This window comes from Acomys minous (genome assembly GCF_964271855.1).
Source record: "Acomys minous genome assembly, chromosome: 10".
NCBI lineage: Eukaryota > Metazoa > Chordata > Mammalia > Rodentia > Muridae > Acomys > Acomys minous.
In genome coordinates this window covers 29,546,408-29,570,083 of record NC_140491.1, presented here as the reverse complement: position 1 = coordinate 29,570,083, position 23,676 = coordinate 29,546,408, and the positions used below count along the sequence as shown (strand labels likewise).

At 44.1% G+C, this 23,676-nt stretch overlaps 1 protein-coding gene across 3 annotated transcripts in view; it reads right to left on the bottom strand.

The window, feature by feature from the left end:
* CLNK (cytokine dependent hematopoietic cell linker) overlaps nucleotides 1-23,676 on the bottom strand; it is a 217,716-nt gene that overhangs the window by 19,460 nt on the left and 174,580 nt on the right. For 2 of the 3 annotated variants that reach the window (XM_084798064.1, XM_084798063.1), the window contains exons 10-15: nucleotides 23,648-23,667; nucleotides 22,011-22,124; nucleotides 12,923-12,950; nucleotides 9,947-9,965; nucleotides 7,027-7,108; nucleotides 3,862-3,902 (exon numbers count right to left, since the gene is read on the bottom strand). In XM_084798064.1, the coding sequence (XP_084654190.1) occupies nucleotides 3,862-3,902; nucleotides 7,027-7,108; nucleotides 9,947-9,965; nucleotides 12,923-12,950; nucleotides 22,011-22,124; nucleotides 23,648-23,667 (304 nt within the window). The remainder of the gene's footprint in view (nucleotides 1-3,861; nucleotides 3,903-7,026; nucleotides 7,109-9,946; nucleotides 9,966-12,922; nucleotides 12,951-22,010; nucleotides 22,125-23,647; nucleotides 23,668-23,676) is intronic. The other variant, XM_084798065.1, reaches the window with a different exon arrangement.

Sequence of the window (23,676 nt, the reverse complement as noted above, 5' to 3'; positions counted from 1 at the left end):
AAAACCAAAAAGTTAGTCAAAAGTTGAGCAGTCAAGAGACACAAAATGAAACAAAAGTAGACCCAAGTATCAGTAGTCACAATCAACATCAATGGTGGTAACAGAGCACTTAAAAGTCAGACACAAGTTATCTTAAAATCGCAGGGGTGTGCTGATCACATATATCCAGAATGTAAGGTCACAGGGACCCTGCACAGTGCAGTCCTAAGAGAAAGCTTACAACCCTTATTAGAGAGAAGAACATTGACTTAAAACTTTGATGGAAGTTATGCTAGAGCAGAGTGGTGGCGGGTATTATTGAAATCGCGGTGACCATCTTTCCACTGTGGCTCAAAGCAGTAAGCCCCGAGTTGAGAGAGGAAATCAGCGCTGTCAGCATTTCCTATTACTCAGTTTGTGCTTTGTGCCCAATAGAACTCCGAGATTATGAATTTTTCATGATGTTATGGCAACTGATTCATTATCGCTCAACCCCGTATGCCTTGCTTAAATATTTAAAAAGTGCTATTTTTAAAAAGAGCATTTGGCAATAATTATGCATTTGTAGTCTGTTTGCAGAACTGGGTTAAATGAAACAACTCAAATTTGCCACGCAATTTTCTCCTGAATGCCATCGCTTTGGATCTGTGTCAGATGATGAGTGAATGGATGGACAATTCTAAGCACGCTGTCTGTATCTCGCGACAGGGAGTCATAGGTCTTCCTCCCTCAGAATGAGAGCAGCTAAGCATCCAAAGCCCTACCTACATGAGACATTGCATTTAAGGTTGATTATCCCACAAAGCCTGGACAAAGGAGGGTGACAGTAGTGAAGATGTTGGTGCAAGGCCAATAGAAGAGTTTTTGGGGTAAATGGTTGACACCTCAAGGTGAAAAACAGCCTGATTAATAAGGCTTGGGGTAAAGCTGTACTGTTGCCAACAATTTCTAGTGCTTTAAAGTTCTTACGTAGCTACATGTCTTGGCATGAACTCTGATCCTTCAGCTAGAGGGTGCTAAGTTGGGAGCGCTGTAAATATCAGCATAAAAATTGCTGCACACCCTCTGTTGTCACTAATAGTACAGCATTTGAAAATCAGGCATTATGTCGGTACTTACTAGACGATGTTAACTTACATTTAAATACTATTAAGAATTAACTTTGTAGGAATAAAAGCTGTATGTGTGTTTTCAAAACAAAACAAAACAAACAAAAAAATCATTCACACTTCCAAATCTGAAGATCAATTTGTTAGCATCTTGGTGTATAATAAAACTCTCTTCTAGTATATACATATAACACACATATAATCTGTTTACCTGGATTCTTTAATAGTTTAGCTTGAGTAAATTTGTCAATACATTCGGCCGATTGTGTTTATCTCTAAGCGAACTACCCAGAAACAAACTAAATGTATCCAAGGTTTTTTTCCCCATTTGTAGATAAAAGTAATGATGCCAGCATCTACGGAGATAGAGATCTCACTATGAAGCTCACCCTCTTAAGGCATCTGTAAGAACCCCAGCCTGGGAATGAATCCCACTGAACTGAGAATCCATGTGTGCAGATGACACAGTGTGGTCTGCACATGTCACTCTGCTAAGTTTGAAGAATCAGAGATGAACTTCCACTCAGCTGACTCAATATTCACCTAGAAGGGTCAGTGGAAGCATAGGGCGGGCTGTGTCTGCTCTGTCTTTAGGGATTTTGAGTACTGATCATGTGTTTAGTGGGTGCTTGTTGGTGGAAAGAGAAAATAATGGAGGCAAAACATCTCCTCCGTCCCCTCGAGGCTTTCTTAAGAAGCATAGCTTTCTCGGTGATGTTCTTTGTCCCCCAGCAGCCTGCATAGGCCCCTTCTGGCACTATGAAAGCTAGACAGCAGGGAGGAAGCCAAAAACATTTTTTTTCTGAGATGTTTTCTTTAGCATTATTTCATTTATGTGTATTGATATTTCGTCTGCTTCTGTGTCTGCACACCAATCACGTCCCGGACTCCTGGTGGTCATGGCCATTCGCTCAACACTAAGGTTCCAGACTGTGCTTGCTTTGCTTTGCTTTGCATCCGGGCATGCTTTCATCTTTAAGATCAGGGCTCTCTGATGTGCTCTGAGTTATGAGTCTCTCTAACCCCGAAGCAAACTTTCAAAACCCAAAAGGTAAGCCCTTTCTGGCCCTGGCCATCCCACATGGACACTCTCCCGTCCCACTCTCTGCATGGACACCACAAACACTCTCACCTTTACATCCCTGAATCTGACCTTCAGAACACCTGTCACTGACATTTGAGTTCTAGGGAGGAAGGAGGCCAGGAGCTAATTACCGCTCTCTTTGACCACTCAAGCTAGGTGTGTAGCGTAGCTCTCATCCTAATATTTAGGAGGTAGAGACAGGAGGATCAGGAGTTTGAGTCAGCTTAGGCTACATAGTGAGTTGAAGACCACTCTGAACTACATGAGACCCTGCCTCAAAGAAGGAAAAAAAAATCCCCTTTGTGGGAGAGTCTCATTATCGATGCACTGAAGAAAATAAACGTATCAACTGGGCCTTAGCTGTTTTAATGTAGGGCAAAATGAAATGAGGCATGATGGGAAGCAGGCAGGTAGCTCTGAAGCTCATGGATGTCATTTATGGAAGAGAAAAGGGGGAACAAAAAAAAAAAAAAAAAAAAGGAAGGAGGCTATTAAAATAGGGATGTGTCAGCCAGGCGCGGTGGTGAATGCCTATAATCCCAGCACTCTGGGAGGCAGAGGCAGGAATATCTACGCAAGTTTGAGACTAGCCTGGTCTGCAAAGTGAATCAGGGACAGTGAAGGCTACACAGAGAAACCCTGTTTTGAAAAACAAACAAACAAACAAACACATGAAAAACAAACAAAAAATAAGGGTGTGTCAAGAAGTAGAAGACTGAGTGTGCCTGTGTGCTGTATTGTACTGACACTAACATGTGACATTTTATTTATATTCTATCAACGGGAGAGTGAAGGTCAATGGGTTTACTGGACTCTGTGGCCCTACTGAAGAGAGAGAGGCAGAGCTGGGCCCAGGGCAGTGGTTAAGCTCTCACCTTCTCCACTGTACCCTATGTAGTCTGCTGCTCTTAGTCCCAAACTCATTTCCGGCTCAATGGAGAGACCTGAATGCAGCATTTCCATGCTGCACAGAGTAATCAAGAAGGCAAATGAACACGAGACAAATGGCACTGATAAGGCCAAGAGCCACTGGGCAGGCACAGATCTGTGTCTCTATTCAGCCTCATGTGCAGATTCGTTAGCCTTTTGAGTTTTACGTTATGATCAGTAAAGGGGATTATTTAAGTTATTAAGGCCATTTATTTTGCATTTTACAGATCTCTTGTCTTGAGATAAATCTGTATTACACCCAATGTGTTGGAGAAAATTGTCTACAATTGTTGGAGAAGATGGAGAGCACAGAGTACTCATGAGCTGTGGGTGACTAATGGATGGATCCGCCTCCCTTCTGGCAAAGACCAGCTGTAGGATGCTCTTACCAGTTTAATAACTAACTGCTACATCTACTTTGCAAATACATCTGAGGCAGCTAAAAAGACACATGTCTTAAGACCCAGATATTTCTCTTTTAGAAAGAGCTGAGTGTATTGTACTTCTGGAGAGATGTAGATACTATGGTTTATAACAAATAAGGCTTATAAGAGAACTATTTCATCATGAGTTGAAATAAAAAATCAAGTTATGTCATGTAAACACAAACGGAATACTATTAGCCAGTGGAAATGACACAATCATAATTGCACACCTCAGCTCAGTGGCTCCACCAACATCAAGTCACCGTGTGGGATGCTCCCAGAGTGCTGGCTTACCTGTTTGTATCACGATTCTTACCTACAGTGAAGCTCTTACCTCTGGCTTGTATACTGTGCTTTCCTGGTACGTGGGAAGAGCTGAAGAAAATGTCAGAAATGGTATGTCAGCATCCCTGTGACAGACAAACGTCCCACTATGGGCAAAGTTAATGGCAACTAAGGTGACATTGATAAAGCACTCCTATTTTACTGAACTTGTTCAAAAAACTGTCAGTTTTCTATATAGAAAGAGGTTGACTTTTCTGCCTCTCTCCCAAGTCTGGCAAGTATTAGACACGGAATTAAGAGACTAATGGGCACAATGTGTCCCTTCGTCATTTCTGTGAGAACACGTCATGATTCTGTGCTTTGTTACACTGAGTGTAGTTTGCCTCACAGCATCTGTGCATCGGGGCCTCATATTCTATAGGCCTTCTGGCAGTGGAGAGTCAGGTATGGATGGGGGGAGGAGCATAGATGTCCACAGCTTTTGAGAATGTGGGCTGGATGGGAAAATAATCCAGGAGACCATAAGGAACTCCACACAGAAAAATGGGGATTAGAAGCTGGGCATGGTGGTGCACGCCTGTACTCCCAGCACTTGGGAGGCAGAGGCAGGTGGACTTCTGTGAATTCGTGGTCCAGCCTGGTCTACAAAGTGAGTCCAGGACAGCTGAAGGCTACACAAAGAAACCCTGTCTTGAGGAAGAAGAAGAAAAAGAAAGAAAGAAAGAAAGAAAGAAAGAAAGAAAGAGGAAAAAAATGAGGATTACAGAAACAGAACAAGGCGGTCCAAATTTCTAACTACAAATGTGGTGCAGCCAGGACTGCTCACCCACGTCTGTACTGTGCACCTTACTCTAATTTCCTACTTCACTTTGTGTTACAGTCAGCGCCAATGTAAGCTCCAGGTGCTAAAAGAATTTCATCTAATTACATGAACCCTGCTATATCCCAAGGATTGTGCTATTGACAGGAGCCTCTGGGCTAATTAAAAGCAACTTAACCTTTTTCTGGTGCCAGTGAAATCGAATGCATACACATCGGCTTTTTGCTGTTCCCACAGAAGCCCAAGGACCTTACAGTTGGCTTTATAATGGAAACTTCTATCAGGTTATCTGAAGACCAGACAGTGCCAGCATCACTGGTTACATGCCTGACACCCAAGCTCTTGACTCCAAAGCCCACATCCCCTTGCAAGGAGCCAGTGGATCGCTTCTCTTAAATGTCCGAGGAAAAAAAAGTGAGCCACTACATTTCTCTCTGATTTTAAAGAATTTGTAGGGAATGCTAAAAGAGGTAGAATGTCCTTCCAGAATATTTTAGGCATTGAGCACAGTTCATAAAGGACCACTCAAAATCCTAAAACAACTAAAACCGACATAAAAGTGATGACTCGTGTAACAGAAGTGTTGTGCCCACTTAAATGAGTTTGGGGGACATAGAATGAAGGAGACCTAATTTCTGCGTAGTGGGGAGGAGTTTATGCAGGGAAGCCATGACTTCGGTGAATCTTAATGGACCTGACAGATGTCCCAGAAAAGGTATACAGTGTCAGCACCCATAGAGGCGACAGGTCGCACAGGTGGAATTGCTCAGGCTATAAAGGATGGGGAAGCACATTTGGGGGAAAGCAGGATAGCATTGTGGGAAGGATCGGAGGCAAGAAGCCATAGGCCATTCTGCAAGAGCTCAGGAAGGCGTTCCCACATGGACGGGATGGGATGGTGCTGTCTGTGTCAGCAGAAAGGTGTTGCAGTAGTCTTGGAAAGAGTTGATGGGGCTGGTCCATGCAGAGGGCTGGGAGGAGAAACAGGTATATCCAAGATATATCTGCAGATAGAATTTTGAATTAGAAAGGGGTTGGATGGGAAGTATGACAATGAGAGAGAGAGAACTTCTCATTGAAGGGCTAGGAAAGTCTGGGAATGGCATGAGGAATAAGAACGGATCTCAACACAGTTACTTTGTGATGCCTTGCAGGTTTCTAAAGGGAAGGGCCTACTGAATAATTGGATGCACAGGTCTAGAGCCACTCAAGGGGACTTGGTCAGGAGATGGGGACTTGGGAACCATTGACACTGGGGTGTGGGGGGAGGGATGACATTTGACACCAAGACAAATGAGATTCAGGCCTTCCATGACTGAGAGGGGTCATAAAATGAGCTCAGAAGTACCACCAGCATTTAGGGCTTTACTGGGAGATAAGTCCAAGAAGAAGACATTTCCAGTAAATTATTATAAATCTCAACTATGGGTGTGCAGCATGAGAGCCATGATTGTTGGGCAGAATTCTTAGAATCACGTTGCTATGACCCCGGGCTTCAGGGTTGCCCTTAACCTCAGTGGTCAAGGACTCTGTCTCTCTGGACTTCATTTTCTTTTCTTTTTTTTTTTTTTTTACCATCAGAGGAATGGGTGGAGTGATGTCCTGGGTTCATAGTGGCTCTAACTTTGGATGTGTTGGGTAAAAATAAGTTTTCCACACATGGAGGGAAGTGGATCTGGGGGACAGTAGACAGAGGAATGGATGTGCAGATAAACATCTGAGAGGGATAGTGTGGGGGCAGGAGGATGTTTGGTGAGGGTGTGGTGTGTAAGGGAGAGAGCTGAGAGTCGAGATCACAGCCCTTGGCTAGAACTGCACAGCAGCAACTTACAGGCAAGGAAACTTGGCTTGGAAAAAACACTACTAATTTACATAGAGTGAGCTTGGTCAAAGAATTGCCTTTGCTTCTTCCTTAGTGAAGTTGACGGTGCCACAATCCACTGATCAGGGGAGTACATCGTTAGAAGGAATTATATCAACACCTGCTCACCTATAATGTACTGTTCAAATGTATCTGGGGGCTTTGATGTAGTCATGAGCTGAGAACAGCTAGAGGTGACCCACTTTTCCTGCAAGACTGATCAGCATTCATCCCATTTGGTTCATATTCATTTTTCACACCCCCTCATTTGACTGTGATATCCATTCCTTTATAAATAGCCAAAAGACTACTTAATAAATATATAAATGCTATTTTATAAATTTATATTTACTAAATTATTAGATTCCATGGCAGATGGAGCTGCCCATGTTTTCCTTGAGACCTCTCTCTGGGCTTCACAGTAGAAGGTCAAACATTTCCTGTACCTTAGACGTCTTGTGTGTCGCTGTCTAAGGTCTAAGGGGACACATGTTTGCTCATCTGAGACCTACCAGGTATGCCTGCCTCCTTACCTGGTGACGGCATGCGGACTCTTCTGAGTGTTCTGGTTTGGTGATGGGTGAAAATGTTCCGGTTTTGCCTGGTGATGACAGCCTGGAAAGCATGACATGCTTGGGTCAGATTGCACAGTGACTACAACGCGGGAACTCAGGAGTTCACTGGGAGGGCTGTAATTTAAGTAATCTCATCATTATTAGGGGGCTTTTGGAAACTATAAACTCATATAGTCTAAAGCTCTCCCCAACCCCAGGAACACCTTCTGGAAGCTGTAAAAATTACATGGATTGTTTACAATCTAGAGCACCCATGACTGGATTTTTTTCCTAGAAATACAGACTATTACATCAGAAGGCATTGTAGGGGTTATTATAGATGAATTAGTTTAAAAAGACTTTGGCTTTATCATGCACTCATTCATTCATTCATTCATTCATTGGTTCAGTCATACAATTCAACACTTACAGCATACTTGCTCAACACTTATAGGATGGGTTCTCTGATAGAACCTGGAGTTACAGTGGGGAAGACAGATGGGGCTCTTAAATAGAAGAAGACAGCAAGCAAACAGAGCAGGAAGAACGGTTTGAACAGAACGAGTGACATAAAGAAAATAAAGAATGCTTTAGGATGCTGGGTTGACCTTGTGTGGCTAATGAGAGTTGTCTAGTGAGTGACATCCTGATGAGGAGAGTGTTAAACCAAAGGAATGCTGTGGGGGCTTCAGGGTCTAGGGATGCCCACTGCCTGCACAAGCCACTTGTGCTCTCATTCCCATCCTGTGATAGAGCCGCTGAGCTTCCAAGGTTCTGACGTAGGCCAGCAGGTACCAGCTGGCTACAAACAAGGATCCATTTTCTCCATGTTTCCTCCTTGATCATCGTTCTAGGTAAGTTTAAGTGTCAACTTCACCCATCCTTCCGTCATCTGAAGGAAGAGCCTCAGCCAAGGAATTGCCTACATCAGATTAGCCTCTATTCACGTTTGTTTATTAATGCAGGTGGGCCTAGTCCACCGAAGGCAGCCTCATGACCAGGCAAGTGGGACTGGGCTATCTAAAAAAGCTAACTAGACATCGCCTGGGGTGGGGGTGGGGGTGGGGGTGGGGGTAGGGGTGGGGGTGGGTCAACAAGTAGCCTTTCTCCATGGTTCTTGCCTCCAGGTTCCTGCATTGCTTTTCTTCCCTGATTCCCTCAATGGGTGACTATGAGCTTGAAGTGTGAGCTCAGTAGCACCTGCTTCCCCCGCCCCTCGCCCACTTTTGCCAGAATGTTTAGGCACAGCACCAGAAGCCACCAAGTGGAAAATTACCAAGTTCAGCCATGCCTCCACACTGGAGTTACTCAGCAGACCTTGCTCTTCCTGCTTTTCATCATGGATGGATTTTTAAGCAGCCATCACTATTTATGAAAGACACAAAATCTACTCGGATGTGAGACCCATAAAGCACTTTCCGTTGTGATGGTGAGCCATAAAGCCGTGCAGACATGCATACACTGACTGTCCTGTTTTAATTTGAGTTGTTACTCTGCGGTCTGCCCAAGGCTGATCACAGACTGGATACCTCTGATTGAAGGGACTGTGATTCCTTGAAATGGCATTTGAGTCAGTGATAGGTCCATTAGCCACATACCCATACAAGTCACTTCTTGTCATAAACAGCCGCTTGGAGCATCTGCCTCTCTGGAGCTTAACGGTGCCACCACACTGTTACATTACTAAAAAGCCTGCTGCAAGGCTGTCTGGATGTCTTTGTACACCAAGATCCACCATAGGTTTCATTCGGTTTTACAGTTAATTCAGTTCGCTAATAAATCCCCAGTTCTCTATCAGAGAACTGAATGGGTTCCTCTTCCAAGTGTTTTAACTTCTTCAAAGCATATGGCAGAGCTGACTTGAGACCCACACAGGAAATACAACTCAGACCCACATAGTTTTATTTCAACTAGACACAAGCTGGAGGGAACCTCCGTTGAGAAGGTGTCCCCCACAAGATTGGCCTTTGGGGCATTTTCTTGATTCGTGGTTGATGTTTAATGTAGGAGGGGACAGCTCACTGTGGGATGTGTCACTCCTGGACTGGTGGCCCTGGGAGCCATAAGAAAGCAGGCTGAGCAAACCACTAGGAACAAACCAATAAGCAGCCCTGCTTCATGGCCACTGTATCCACTCCTGCCTCCAGGTTCCTGCCTTGTTTGAGTTCCTGTCCTGACTTCCCTCAGGAATAGAGTGTGACCTGAGAGTTTAAAGCTGAAATAAACCCTTTTCTCCCCAAGGTGTTTATGGCCGTGGCGTTTCATCATAGCCATAGAAAACCTAACTAAGACACAGGGTGAGTTGGAAAATGGTCACAGAGTCTCAGTTCATTGCTCCTTCATTGAACAGTATTGTGTTTTGCTAGCTCTCTGGGGCATGCATGGGGCTGGCCTTTTGAATGACAAATCATCACTTCAAACTAATGGGAAACCGGAGTTTAAAGGAAGGAATGAAGACATGTGAGCTGCTCGCTGCCCTGTTGCTTCACAAGCTCTGGCTTGAGTGTGTCTACATCCGGAACACCAACAGCGTGCACATGTGCGTGTATGAGGGCATGCGCATGGGGGACATTGGCCTCAGAGACACACCAAGGGCTTTTCAAGGACAGTGGACAGCAGTGCGTCTGCCAAGTGGCAGGAGGTGGCTGTGTGGCTTCTTTTGGTTAATGCGTGTAGATAAAGATACTGTTCTGCTCTAAATTGTAATTGTTCTTACAATGGAGGATGTTGGAATCGCCTACAAAGTCTTGCAGTCAGCTGGATGACATCATCACATATCATCTCCCACCCCAATCCCAGGCATCAAACCCTCGATTTCCACACAATGCTAACCCTACAGAGCTAGACACAGAACCCAGTGCGATAGTATTGGGGTAAGGAAACCAATGTAAACACTTACCTTCTTCTGCTCCAGGTACCTGTGTTGGATTAAAAAAGATAACAGTGAATGGCGTCAGGTAACAGAAAATTGAACCTAACATCAGGTGTACTGGGAATTTTGCTGATAGAGTTTGGGGGAAATTTTTGCTAGTACAGACTTTTAAGGAGATGGGCAAATACTTTTCTAACAGACTACATAAAAACCAGGGTTTTATCTTCTGTGTATAATGTAACAAATAATATAATTGGCCAATGGTATTAAAAGTTGATTTGACTACTAGAGAAATACTTGCTCATAGTTATCAAAGGTCTTTAAATATTCTTATTTGAACAACAGTCTTGGTGAGACACATTTTCTGAGAAACCGAATCTGGCCAAGTTGCAAGCATTGTTCTTTCCATCCCAGAGCATTGGAAACTGTCTGCAGACCCAGATAAGAAGAAGTGCTCCCCCAGGAGCTAACAGTGTTTGCTGTGCAAGTGTGAGAACCCTATCGCTCTTGTGAATGTAGGGGCATGGCTGCATGTATCTGTAACTGCAGAGATGTGGGAGCAGGGAGCCAAGATAGGCAGATCCTGAGAGCCCTCCAGCAAGCTGGCCTTGCTGAACTTCAGCGTGTGAGAGAGATCTTAAGGGACTAAAACAGACAGAAACAGATGCTTAACGTCTTCCTCAGGCCTTCACATGCACAAACGTGGGCTTGCACACCCACACATATCTGTACACCCCAACCCCCACACATGTACACAGGAATGGTTAATTTTGGTGTTATACTCGGTTACTGAGATATTATGCAGGCATAGCAGATAATCCACATAAAAAATGGAACAAGGTTGAGTTCAGTGACACATGCCGGTAATCCAGCACACAGGGAGGCAGAGGCAGGCAGATCTCTGTGGGTTCAAGGCCAGGCTGGCCTACAAAGTGAGTCCAGGACAGCCAAGGCTATACAGAGAAACCCTGTCTCAAAACAAAACAAAAAACAAAACCAAACCAAACCAAAAGCCAACCACCACCACCACCACCACCAAAACAAAAATAAAAACCTCCAAAACCAAAACCAAAACAAAACAAAACACCACCACCACCACCAAAAGAATGGAATAAGAGTACAAGATTCACAGGTTGCACGGGGGTTTGTTTTAAATGTATATATGCATGTGAGTTTGCAGAAATAATGTAAAGTAATAGAGGTCATGTTTGAGTACAAAGCTAAGATTTCTTTACTTTTTGAAATTTTCATTTAAAAAAGCAAATGGAAAATGTTATTTTTTTTTAAAAAGACAATTATTCTTTTTCTAGACAGTTTCTTTCTCTTTCTTTGATATAAAGTGGTAGACCTGGGGGCTGGAGAGACGGCTCAGAGGTTAAGAGCACCGACTGCTCTTCCAGAGGTCCTGAGTTCAATTCCCAGCAACCACATTGTAGCTCACAGCCATTTATAACGTGATCTGCTACCCTCTTCTGGCTTGCAGGTGTACATGCAGGCAAGCAGTCTATGCAAAATAATAAATAAATAAATCTTAAAAAAAAAAAGAAAGTGGTAGACTTCCTGAGTGCGATGAAGAATCTACACATTCATTGGGCTTGCATTCTGAACACACACACACACACACACACACACACACACACACACACTTATTCTAAGTATAAATAAATCATACCTTTTGTGGCCATTGAAGATTTATTACACCTTTCATCAAAATTTCAAATGGCCATGAAATCTAGAAATACTAGGGAACACTCACTGTTTTACAGATAAGTTACGAAGAGCTGTGGCTCTCTGACCCAGTTCCCAGAATCAGCCTGATGGAGTCAGAGCTGACCTTGAGCCCAGCTCTCTTGATTCATGTTGACTTTGGAGACAAGAAACCCTTAGCAGCAATTTGCTTAGAGAGGCATCCTGTGTGTCTTGTCTGAAGCTAACCAGCTGAAGGCCCTTTTGTTTTAAAGACCTCAGCACCCCCAGGCTCCTGGAATGAGCCTATGTGTATTATGGACGGCAAATCAAAGCTAATCCACAGGCCAGATATAAAGGGTAATGAATCCATTCTAAATGAGGGGTTTGAAAGTCTCCCCATTGAGGCTTCCCCAGCAGTTCAAAGCGTTCAGTCTGATGCAGCAGGAATTCTCAGGCTTGTCAAAGGTGAGGGGAAGGAGGCCAGCAAACACCATGAGAAGCCCGCTTCAGGGAAAGCAGTTACTTTATTTTGTTGGGGCCCAGCTGATTGCATTGCTTGAGGGCTCTGAATTCCAAATCAAATACAATTAGAAAACCACAGTGAAATCTCTCTGGTTCTGCTGAAACTTTTTCTCCCCTGTAAGCAAACACATGCGAGCGCTATAAAAGCGTCGTCTCCCTCTCCTCTCTTTCTTTCCTATTTAACCTTTAAAAACTTATTTTTCGCTGTCTCTGCCTTTTTCAGACAGAGTCACAGCTGGGGGGGCAGATCGGGAAGGTGGGATTTCAGGGCACGGTCCTCTCTTCTGTGGGCTGGCTCCTCCCCTTGCTTTCTTTGCTGAGGATTTTGTGACGAGCACATGGGATCCAGTGTGCCGTGCCTTGGACAATTAGAAGTTGCGTGTGAGCTTGAGTCAGCTCAGGTAGCCTGCAATTAATTTCTGCTGGAATATATTCTTCTCGACACTACCTAGTCAAGCAGGGCCTTAGTGTGCCCACAAGCATGGCCTGTGCCCTTCCTGGAGGGCGTTTTTTGTTTGTTTTGTTTTTTTCATGCTGGAAGAGAAAAGGTTTCCAGTTGCTGTGCACACAAAAATAGGCAAAGAGCCTGGTAAAATGTAAGGGTCTGGCTGTTAGGATGATACCAAGTTCTAGTGGAAGAAAAAAAAAGTTACAAAGAAAGTAGGCAGCCTCCTCCCCAGCGGCCGGCTGCACCTGAGCTCCCCCATGCTCCCCGCTAAGGTGATCAGAATCTTGCTGGTTACAGAGATGATGCATACAATTCTCCCTTTGTTAGACAAAATAGCTACTTACCTCACTGAAGTCTTTTGAGCTGATCTGCCTGAAAGAAAAAAAAAAGATATAAAGTGTTAAATAAAAGGCAATTTATCATGAGCAAGATAAAATCATTCTGAACCTTATAACCCTTTGACTACATTTTTATGGCCAAATTAACAGCCCATAGTCCAGTATGATATTCATCACTGTCCTATAAGACAAAACCAGGCTATTTTTCTTGTAATCTTCTAAGGGAAAGGAGAAGTGCCAAGCCAGTATGGAAGCCAGTGAGCAGAGGCACATGGGCATGCTCGCTGCTCACTTCTCACTTCTGGGGGGGGCTGGCGTCACCCTCTCATTCTCCCTGATACCTGAGCTTCCTTAGAGCTCTGCTTAGCCAGCTCTCAGGTTTTCCCTTGGAGAAAGAATCTTAAATACAAGTTGTCAGAGGCACCTAGATCCCAGGAAGGCCAGAGAAAGAATGCAGGTGATGAAGAGCGAATGAGACAGAAGAAAAGCCATGGTGAAACTGAACAGGAAGGAGAGAGTGCAACAGGGTTGGATAAGATGCAGAGCAAGCACCAAGCGTTCAATAGGTGGACAAGCCTTCAGTACTCATTCATGTGTGTGTGTGTGTGTGTGTGTGTGTGTGTGTGTGTGTGTGTGTGCGCGTGCGCACGCGCACAGGTGTTTGCATGAGTGCACACGTGCATGAACACATGCGTGGTTTACACACATGTGCTTGTGCACGTGGAGTCCAGGGCTTGGCAGTGGGGTCTTCCCCCATCACTTCTCTGTTTTATCTTTTTTTTAATTAATTTTTATTTTTTTATTAATTTATTCACATTACATCTCAATTGTTAGCCCATCCCTTGTATCCTCACATTCCTCCCTCCCTCCCGCTTTCCCTCTACTCCTCTCCCCTATTTCTGTGACTGAGGGTGACCTCCTCCCCCTGTATATGTTCATAGGGTATCGAGTCTCTTCTTGATAGCCTGCTATCCTTCCTCTGAGTGCCACCAGGCTTCCCCATCAAGGGGACGTGGTCAAAAATGGGGCACTAGAGTTCTCGTGAAAGTCAGTCCCTACTCTCCACTCAACTGTGGAGAAGGTCCTGTCCATCGGCTAGATCTGGGTAGGGTAGGGGATTGAAGTTTACAGGGTCTCTCCTTGGTCTGCTAGGCTGGCCGGCCTGTGAGCCACAGGGAACCTGCTTGTCTCTGTGTCTACAGTGCTGGAGTTACAGGCACATCTGGGGACACAGCAGGCTTTGTAGGCAGGTGCTGCGCTGCAAGCACTTTAACCCCCCGAGCCTGAGAAAAGTTTGCCTTGCTGGGATTTGAACCTGCATGGTCAGGATGAGCAGTCCTCGAAACTCAAATACATTCATTTTACAAAGGCGTTTCATGCAGTATTCTTGCCTGTATGTGCCCACGCACTGGAAGAGGGCACTAGATTCTGTTATGAGTCACCATGTGGTTGCTGGGAATTGAACTCAGTACCTTTGAAACAACACACAGTACTCTTAACCTCTGAGCCATCTCTCCAGCCCTACAAAGGCGTTTCAAACATGTAAGTGGATTTATCCCCAGTGTGTAAGCAAATCTTGCTCCCCGAGATTCCCTAAGCTCTCCTGCTTGGTTTCATTTATATTTGTAGGTCAGGTGGAGCAGCTGTCCACCTATCACATAAACCTCTCCATGTATTAAAGTAACTGACGAACCTCACAAATTGAACAGGACTCCAGACTGCTAGATTTTATTTGTTCTAACAGAACGGCAGCAAGAGCATTCATGGTGGAGGGTTACTGGAAGGGCAGCATGGGATAAAAATGAGACACCGTGGCATCCAGTGGGTAAGAATGTCATATGTGGCCAGACTGGTGAGCAAGCCAGGGAGGAAGTAGGTGGAAGGCGCATTGTCCTCCACCTACCTGAGTGTGCGAATGAAAAACAGAGAGTGCGGGAGGTTGAGATGGCCTCGCCAATCTCACTGAGAAGCTGTGCATCTTGGGAGTTGGACCCAAATTAGGCAGCCTGATTAACCTCCGCTGCGGGGTCTCACGTCTAAGCAACCTCCCTTGCTTTGGAAAAGGGTATGCTTGAGTTATGTCCAAAGGAATTAAAAACACATCTAAACACTCACTCACAGAGGTTCATAGCTATGTTATTCATAACTGTCATCAAGTGAAAGCAAAGCAGGGGCCAAGGTCATCGCTTAGTGGGTGCCAGGAGTGCCTGCTCAGGGTGCCTCCCGTTCGCTCCCCAGTACCACATAAACCAGGCGTGGTGGTACAGGCATGTAATCCCAGCACCAAGGAGGTAAAAGCAGGAAGTTTAGTAGTTAGAGGCCAGCCTGGGCTACATGAGACTGAATCTAAAGGAAAAAAGCTTCCTCAGTCTAAGGTCTGTCCCAAGTCCAATAATGGACGCATTATTGAGGATGATGAAATAGAACCAATACCCATACTCTTAATTATTTTATGGTTAAATTTACTTATGGTTAAGTTAACCTCAGTATTTTCAATGCTTGAGATTCTGGTGTGTCAAAGGTGCCGATGGGCTGGCTTAATTTAAGACGTGATATGTGCAAAGTACATTATATACTTGCATGCAAATGGATTTATATAACCTCGCATAATGATTTTTTTTCTTAAATACAGAAGCTGAAGCTGGGGAGAAGGCGTGGTGATTAAGAAGAGTACATGCTGTTCTTTCAGAGGACTCAAGTTTGGTTCCCACCACCCACAAGTATTGGGTGGCTCAAGGTTGCCTGTGACTCAAGTTCCAGAGGATCTCCTCTGTCTCCTCTGATACTCTCTTCTGGCTTCTGCAGGAATCTGAGTGCAAGCGACACACACACACACACACACACACACACACACACACACACACACAAGTGAGCTGGGCATGGTGGCACATGCCTTTAATCCCACCACTTGGGGAGGTAGAGGCAGGAGGATCTCTGTGAGTTCTAGGCTAGCCTGGTATGTAAAGTGAGTCCAGGACAGCCAAGGCTACACAGAGAAACCCTGTCTCAAAACTAACTAACTAACTAACTAACTAACTAACTAACTAACTAACTAACTAAATTTTAGAAGTGGCCAGGTGTGGTGGCTTAAGCCTTTAGTCCCAGCACTCAGGAGGCAGAGATAGGCAGATCTCTGTGATTTCGAGGCCGGCCTGCTCTACAGGGTGAGTTCAAGGACGCCTAGGACTACACAGAGAAACCCTGTCTTAGAAAACCAACCCCTTCAAAACAAAAAAGCCTCTCACTCCCAACAACAACAACAACAACAACAACAACAACAACAACAAAAAACTAAACCAAACCAACCAACCAACCAAAAACTGTAGAAGTGATTTTAAAGTAGTAGTTTTAAGTTACAGTACTCACGGAATTCAGCTCTGAGAAGAGTGTGAACTGTGTGTATGTGTGTGCGTGAGGTCCTGAAGTTTTCTATATTTGCATATTGACTTTATTAAATCAACAAAAAGGATGAAGAGAAGTTTGGCTTGCTAGGATTTGAACCTGCATGGTCAGCAGGAGCAGTATTCAAAAATCAAATACGTTCCATTTACAAAGGCCTTTCAAATATTTAAGTGGATTTAACTGAGTGTGTAAGCAAATCTTGCTCGCTAAGACTCCATCCAGCCTCTTGCTTGATTTCGTTTATCGTTGTCGGATAGGCAGAGTGGCCATCCTCCTGTTAGATAAAGCCCTCAGTGAATAAAATCACTGATGTACCTCACAAATTGAAGGAGACTCCAGGACAGGTCAGCTTTGGCATCTTCCAATGTTAATAAATTGAATGCTCAGGCAGAACCCCAGCTCTCTGAGTCCTTTCTGTGCAGAGCAGGTGGGGCACGCTGGCATCTGGATGGCCCTTTGTCCTCACTGGCGCATGCTGCTTCACCAAGGGCATCTTTCAATTACCTTTTCTAGCCCATGGTCTATCTGCCAGATCGCTAAAAAGTTACCACAAACTATACAGGAAAGGGCCTAAAATTTACCTGCTCTATATAATAGATGCTTAGTAGAACTTTAGAGATGTTGCTACCTTCTACAAATATGGACTTTCTTAACTATTGTTTAGTTTATGGCTTAGTTTGAGATGGATTGGATTAGCATCCCTTGCTGTGTCATTTACGGCCTCTGTCACTCTTGGTAAACTAAATTCCTTTCTGAACCCCAAATTTAGACTGTAATGAAGAGGGTTGTTGAAAGTTTACTAAAAAAAAAAGGTACATGAATCTGTTTAGAATAAGATAGGACTTTGTGTCTGTGGTCACTCTGATGGTTGCACTTGGTTTCAGATGAAGCTTCTACTTTGAGTTCACTATGGGATGCCCGGTGAGGTCAGAAGTGACTCAGAGAGATGCCATGTTTTCTCCACTCAGTTTCTTGTAATGCAGTATCTTGGAAAACTATAATAATAAAACTCCATATTATAATAATGTGTATATATAATAAAATGCATGTAATAATGATGGTGGTGATGGTGATAATAACAACAATTTATGCTTTTTAAATCATTAGTTTACATTCATAAATATGAATTGGTATATCTTTGAAATGCACACTTTTTTTTCCCTTTAAAGGGCTGTACTTCTTAATATTTATAAAGATTTCCTTCACTTCTCAAGTCACCATATTATACTTTTTTTGGTGAACTTGATTCCTTGCCTAGATGTGATTCCAGTGTGGCTGGTAGAAAAGGGAAAGAAAGCCGCAGCCAGTCACCAGGTTGTTTCATGTCCTAAATATGAGACGCTCCATTTAAATTATGTTTTGGCTCAACCCCAAAGCCCAATGCATCTAATTCACTGAAACTTGAATGACACACCATGGTACAATGAGCTCTGTACTTCTGTGCCCTCAGTATATGGGCTGCAATAATACTGTCTTCCACATAGTGTATTTGAGTAAATACTCACAGAAGGCTCCACAAGGGGCTTGAAGTGCACTGTTGCTTACATTGCGTGTGCAAGGGCTTTGGTTCAATCCCTAGAGACACACAAACAGACTCCACACGGGGTGGGGGGGGCTTTTGTGCAGTTAGAATACAGAAATAACATTACTACTTCAGGATGATGCTGTCTAATGTGTGGACAATTGAATGAAAGTAGCAGAGGATTCACAGCCACAAAGTTATTCCCTTTTGAGTTTTCTTTGGGGGTACATCAGAGGAGGGTCTGCCTATGTTGGGTTGAAAGTCACAAATGCCTCCTCAACATTTACTATCTTCCTTTGTGACAGAAAGAATTTTCTCCAGGTTCAAAGTTTTAGCTTGAAACAAACTTGTGCTGCAGGTCTTTATGATAGGATGTAAGCCTCTCTTCTGAGAAAAGTTATTTTAAGTGCAAAAAACCAAGTTAAGGAAAAAAAAAAGTGTGTGGATGTTGTCAGTTTCCTAGCATTAATTGTTGAAAATACCCAGCTAGCGTTCCTCACCATGCCATCTCCTCTAGATGGATGACTTCAATGTGACACCATCCTTTATTGGTGGGATTCCACCCAGTACTGTTTTGTGAAATCAAGACTTAGCTGTAAAAGAGAGAGTTGCAGAGCTGGTAGACACAAGTGGGGCCTGAAAGACAAGAGCTAGGACCACATCTACTCTCCAGGAAGAACAAAGTCGACAGTGAAGGCCAAGCTACATTGCCTGCAATTGATGCCCTGGGAGCGAGAACTCATAGTCTCCACCTTCGGGATCTCCTCCCTGAGTGATTTACAGAGGAGCTGCTAGAAAGAAAGGCACAGCATTCCAAGGAGTCTTCACTGATGCTCAGAGCTCCTGGGCTCTGCTTGCACAGTGACGGCCTCACATGCCTGTTGACGGGTGACCTGCATCATTGATAATGTTGTCTGGCTACTTCCGAGGGCTCTGATGAAAGCAAATCTGAGGGCAGTGCTCTTTCCCTATAGTAAAACTCTTCTGTCCATGACTGTGGTCCCCACTCTCCTCCAAGGCTTTTCTTTCTGAACTCTAGAAATTTATGATGTAATGTTTACTAAGACTATGTGCCATCTGATGGCCTGGGCACCTGTTGTTCTCGACCTTGGAAAATCGTTCTTTTTGGCTCTGCTGGGAGGTGTCAATAAGATCAGATATAATTGCTTTTTGGGGCTGTTTGTGATGGAAAGATTTTTCCCAATTCTTATTACGTCTAAAAATGACAAAATAAATGTAAATTATATTCCCAGGGACCCCAGGAATACAAGGCATCAACATAGAACTCAAGGAAATGATAGTATCAGAACTGGAAGCATAAAACTTTCTACTCAAACTTCTTTTTAAAAAGATGATTCATTTTTCAATGTAAGAGTGGTTTGCAAGCATGAGTTTCTGTGTGTCTCATGAGTGCAGGAGCCTCAGAGGCCAGAAGATGTCATCCAGTCCCCTGGAGTTACAGATGGCTATACACTACCATGTAGTGCTGGGAAATGAACTTGGATTCCCTGCAAGAGCAGTCACGCTTTTAGGCAAGAGCTCTTCACTGTTAACCCACCTCTTTAGCCCTCAGGGAACTCTTGACTAAATAATTCAACATGTTAAAAACATATCAAAGCTCTGTGGCCAGTGCTTCTCTGCACAGAGACTGGTAAGACCCTGCTGCCAAGGGACTCCAGAAATCCAGGGCGTTATTCCAGGCTTTGGAAACAGAACAAGAAGGAAAGAGAAAGGTAAAGTAACAGTAAGGCTATCTGAAAATGTCATAAGGATTCATACTATTAACTATCTACCTAAAAAATACTTACAATGCACATAAGTCTGCATATACATATCCATATATAGTTTAAATGGAGATTTCCCATCTGGGCTGGAAATGCTCCCTCCAAGAGCCAACGATCATCTGATAAAAAACCCCAACACCACACATGAAAAATTCTTTCAAGTTGTTGGTCAGGGTTGTTCAAGGGGCTCCCAAAATATTTCAGGCTGTTGCTATTGCCCTCCGTTGCCCACCAGAGGTGGAAGGGAAGTCCCTGTTGCTGAAGACACCATGCCCTTCAGATGCAGAGCCCAGAGTCTCTTGAGGCAGAACTGACCCGAGTGTTTCCTCCCTGAGGACTAGCTTTCACGGTATCAGGAGAAACCATGAAGCTAACAACAGAAGGAAGCAACTAATAGTTCTTCTGCCCAGCCGTGGTGCCTATGAATCACATCAATAACCGTCATGGCACACTCACCTTAAGAGTGCAGTAATGGCACACATGCCTTGCTGGTAGCCAACAATTCTATAATGAGACGTAAGACCCACTGAACAAGAAGGAAATTATACCCAGCACTAGAAACCTAGTCAACTACCCAGTGGAGAAGTAATAGATCTTGGAGGAAAACCTACAACTGCCATTTCACTAGATTAGTATAATCTCTAACTGCATCTCAAACATTTGTCCTGATGCCCACAGCCCTTACCCTTCCTCAAGGAAATAAATGTCTTATTGCAACAGACAGAGACAATTACAGAAAACCACAACCAATGCAGAGTCGTGGAGCCTAGTTCCAGTGGATACATCTACAGAACAATCAATAGCTCACTTAAGGGCTTAGGGAATATTGTATAAGACGGGATAGAAAGATTGTTAAGAGGGAGTTTGCTGTGAGACTGCATCTTCTAGTAATGTCAGAAGTTACACTCATGAAGTCCCTGTAACATGACTTTCTGCGCATGATCTGAACAAGGACAAAAACAATAGACATGACAAAGTGGGTGGGGGAAAGACCACGTGGTTTCAGCCCTACCCACTGAAGTACAGGACACTAAGAAATTCTGAGAGTTGGGAGAAATAGTTTTCCTTAGGGAAGATCACACCAATTGGTCATCCAAAACCAAATGGTCAGCCCAGAAAAACCACACACAAGTAGCATTATATAGACTGAGAAGGGAACATTTTATATACATATATGAATGTAACAAGTTAAAAATCCACCCTTGCATTTGAAAGAGAGCAAGGATTGGTACATGAGAGGGTTTGGAAGGAGGAAAAGGAAGGGGAAAATGATGAATAATATAATATCAAAAAGTAAAGGAAATAGTTGAAAAAAGTCTCTTTTGGTTGTCATGTTTTATCACAGCAACAGAACAGTAACTAATCCAGTGGTTGTTTTTGGAAGCTTCCATAAGCTTCTAAACTACTTACTTAGTCAACATTGGCCACTGTCCATGCCTGGCAGTGTGCCAGGAAATGTGGGTTAACCTTTCCTTTCGGAGTGGATGAGCCTGGCCAGAATACTATAGATGCAGAATATACCGTGCATGTTGGAGTTAAAGTTGAGATATGTGTTCTTTCCCAGGTGCTAGGCTATGGGACATGGGGGCAGATGGAAAGGACTAATTAAAAGTAAAAAAAAGATGAGAGGATAGTCCAGGGTAAGGGCTAATCAGAGGATTGTAGCCATCTAGTATCTGGGTTAGAGCTGAGAAGGTGTATTCACAGATGCTGAAAATGGCTTGAATTTCAGTATTCCCATGGTACCATTCTACCTAGTCATGCCCCTGCTTCAGCAGCCTGCTGACTCAAGCCTTCTGTGAGACATTCTCATTCATCCTGGGCCAGAGGGAGGAGAGACACACTCCATCCTCCATTCCAAAATGAGGGACTTTTAGAAATCCACTCTCTTGAAGGAACATTGCTGACACATTTGCGATTAGTGTCAGCTGGCACGTTTCTCTGGCTGGTGGAGGGATGGCAAACCTGTGTTTGTTAGCAAGGCAGTGGTGTTTTGGCAGAGGGGTATTAAAGATTGCTTATATTCCAGACTGGGTATCTGGACGCTGGTAAAAGGGCTGTTGTTCTGGATCAGTTCTGGAGTTTTCTCGACCCGCTTTTGGTTTTTACTGAGTCCTGATTTCATCCTGGCATTTCATATTTTCTGAGATGACCAGTTTAGGTCTTAAGAGAACAGTTCTATCAATGGCTTATTTCATTGCACAGAACTGTGAAGAGTCTATCCCAAGTCTATTTTTCCTCTATGCTTAGTGCCGATCCCCCACCCCCATCCTGTACCCTCCAGAGCATTCAGAAAGGGAATCTGTGATTTGTTTGGTTTCTCTCATCTCCTCCCCACAAGCCACCAATCCTGGTTATTTTACCACGGCAGTGACAAGTGTCTCACCTGGGCCCCCTCTGGACTTCTGGAAAGGTATGTCTTGGAGGGAGGTATGCAGTGCTCTCCTCTGGTGGTGCTGGGGGTAAGGGTTGGTACTTCTTGGGGAGGGTGATGGCAGGGCTGTGGGAAGAGTCACATGGGTAAGGAATGAGCAGGTCTTCAGCCACGCCTTTCTCAGCGAGTTCACTCTGACCCCCTCCCTTCCCCTCCTCTCCCCTCCCCTTTCCTCCCTTGCTGTGGGCTGAAGGTTAAGTGTTGAGGATGTTTTCTGCATCCTGGACCATTCTGGGCATCTTCAAACCTTAGCATCCTCACTCTTCCTAGAGTAGTGTGCTCTGATGCTTGGTTTTCTGTAGTGTGTGTGGCAAATTCCTACAAGGGTCATATGCTTTTCACTTTGCCACCTATTGGGACTTTAGGAAGCCTGTGGAAAAGAGAATAATGATCTCCCTTTTATTCCACACTGCATGACCCAAATTTCAATAACTCCCCTAAGAATCATGAAAATGTCTACAAGTCAATAAAAGCCTCGCTCATCCATTTTCCCCAGCCATTCATGTCTTTTCACAAAGTGCATCATTCTGTTTGGTGGATGCTGGCAATGTGGATATACTTATATATTGTAAGTCCTTAACTTGGATTATAAGTCAATTTATTTATGAAAAGTCCAATTTCTGGTTGCTTATTGATTTATTGATATATACGTTCAGTCTGTCCTAGTCTCATGAGTCTGGGCAGCTAGGTGTCCTTATAGATAGCATGCTTAGCCTGAATTTTGCTAAAGAAAGGAGCATGCTGTGTTGGCATCTATTGAGGAAGATTCTGGGAAGAAAAAAGAGTAAGTGTAGAGACACTGCTGGAGAAATGGAGTTGGGGAGAACTCGGTGGTAATCAGAAGGTTGTAGGTCACTGTTAGGCATTCACCAACATGGTTTAACACTATCTGCCCAATACCGGATTGAGCAGCTTGGTCTTGGGCTGGTTAAATAGCCCAGCAGGTAAAGGCACTTGCTGTTAAGGCTAACATCCCCAGTTTGAGCCCCAAGACCCACAGAGTGGAAATAGAGAATCAGCTCCCACACGTTGTCCTCTGATGTCCCATGTGCGCTGTGGCAGGTACACACTACCCACCATAAATAAGCAAAGGTAAAAAAAAAAAAAAAAAAAAAAAAAAAAAAAAAAAAAAAGAAAGCTACTGGCTCCAAACATCAGTACTAAGAAAAGAAAGCTGAGCGGAGGGAAGATGCCAACAGCAGGAGGACTGTCTGATGATCCGAACGAAGAGAGGCATGCTGGATCTTGCTCACGGACCCATTTCTCTCAGGCCAACTGCTCGTGCTTCTCCTTTGCAAGAGCTGGCACAAATCACTGAAGTTTATGGCGACACAAAATGATCACACTTAAAAAAGGACTTGAATTTATGTGTATGAGTGTTTTGGCTGTGTGTTGCTTGTGCATCACCATGTGGGTGCAGGGCCTGTGGAAGTGTCAGATCCCCCCTAGAACTGAACTTAGAGGTGGTTGTGAGGCACCGTGTGGGTGCTGGGCTGGGGACCAAGCCTGGTGCCTCTGTGAGAGCAACTATGCTCTTAACCCGGGAACCGACCACTCCAGTCCCACAAATAAGATTTTAAATGTCTTACCGAGGAGGTGGCAAAGGAATCTGTAAAAT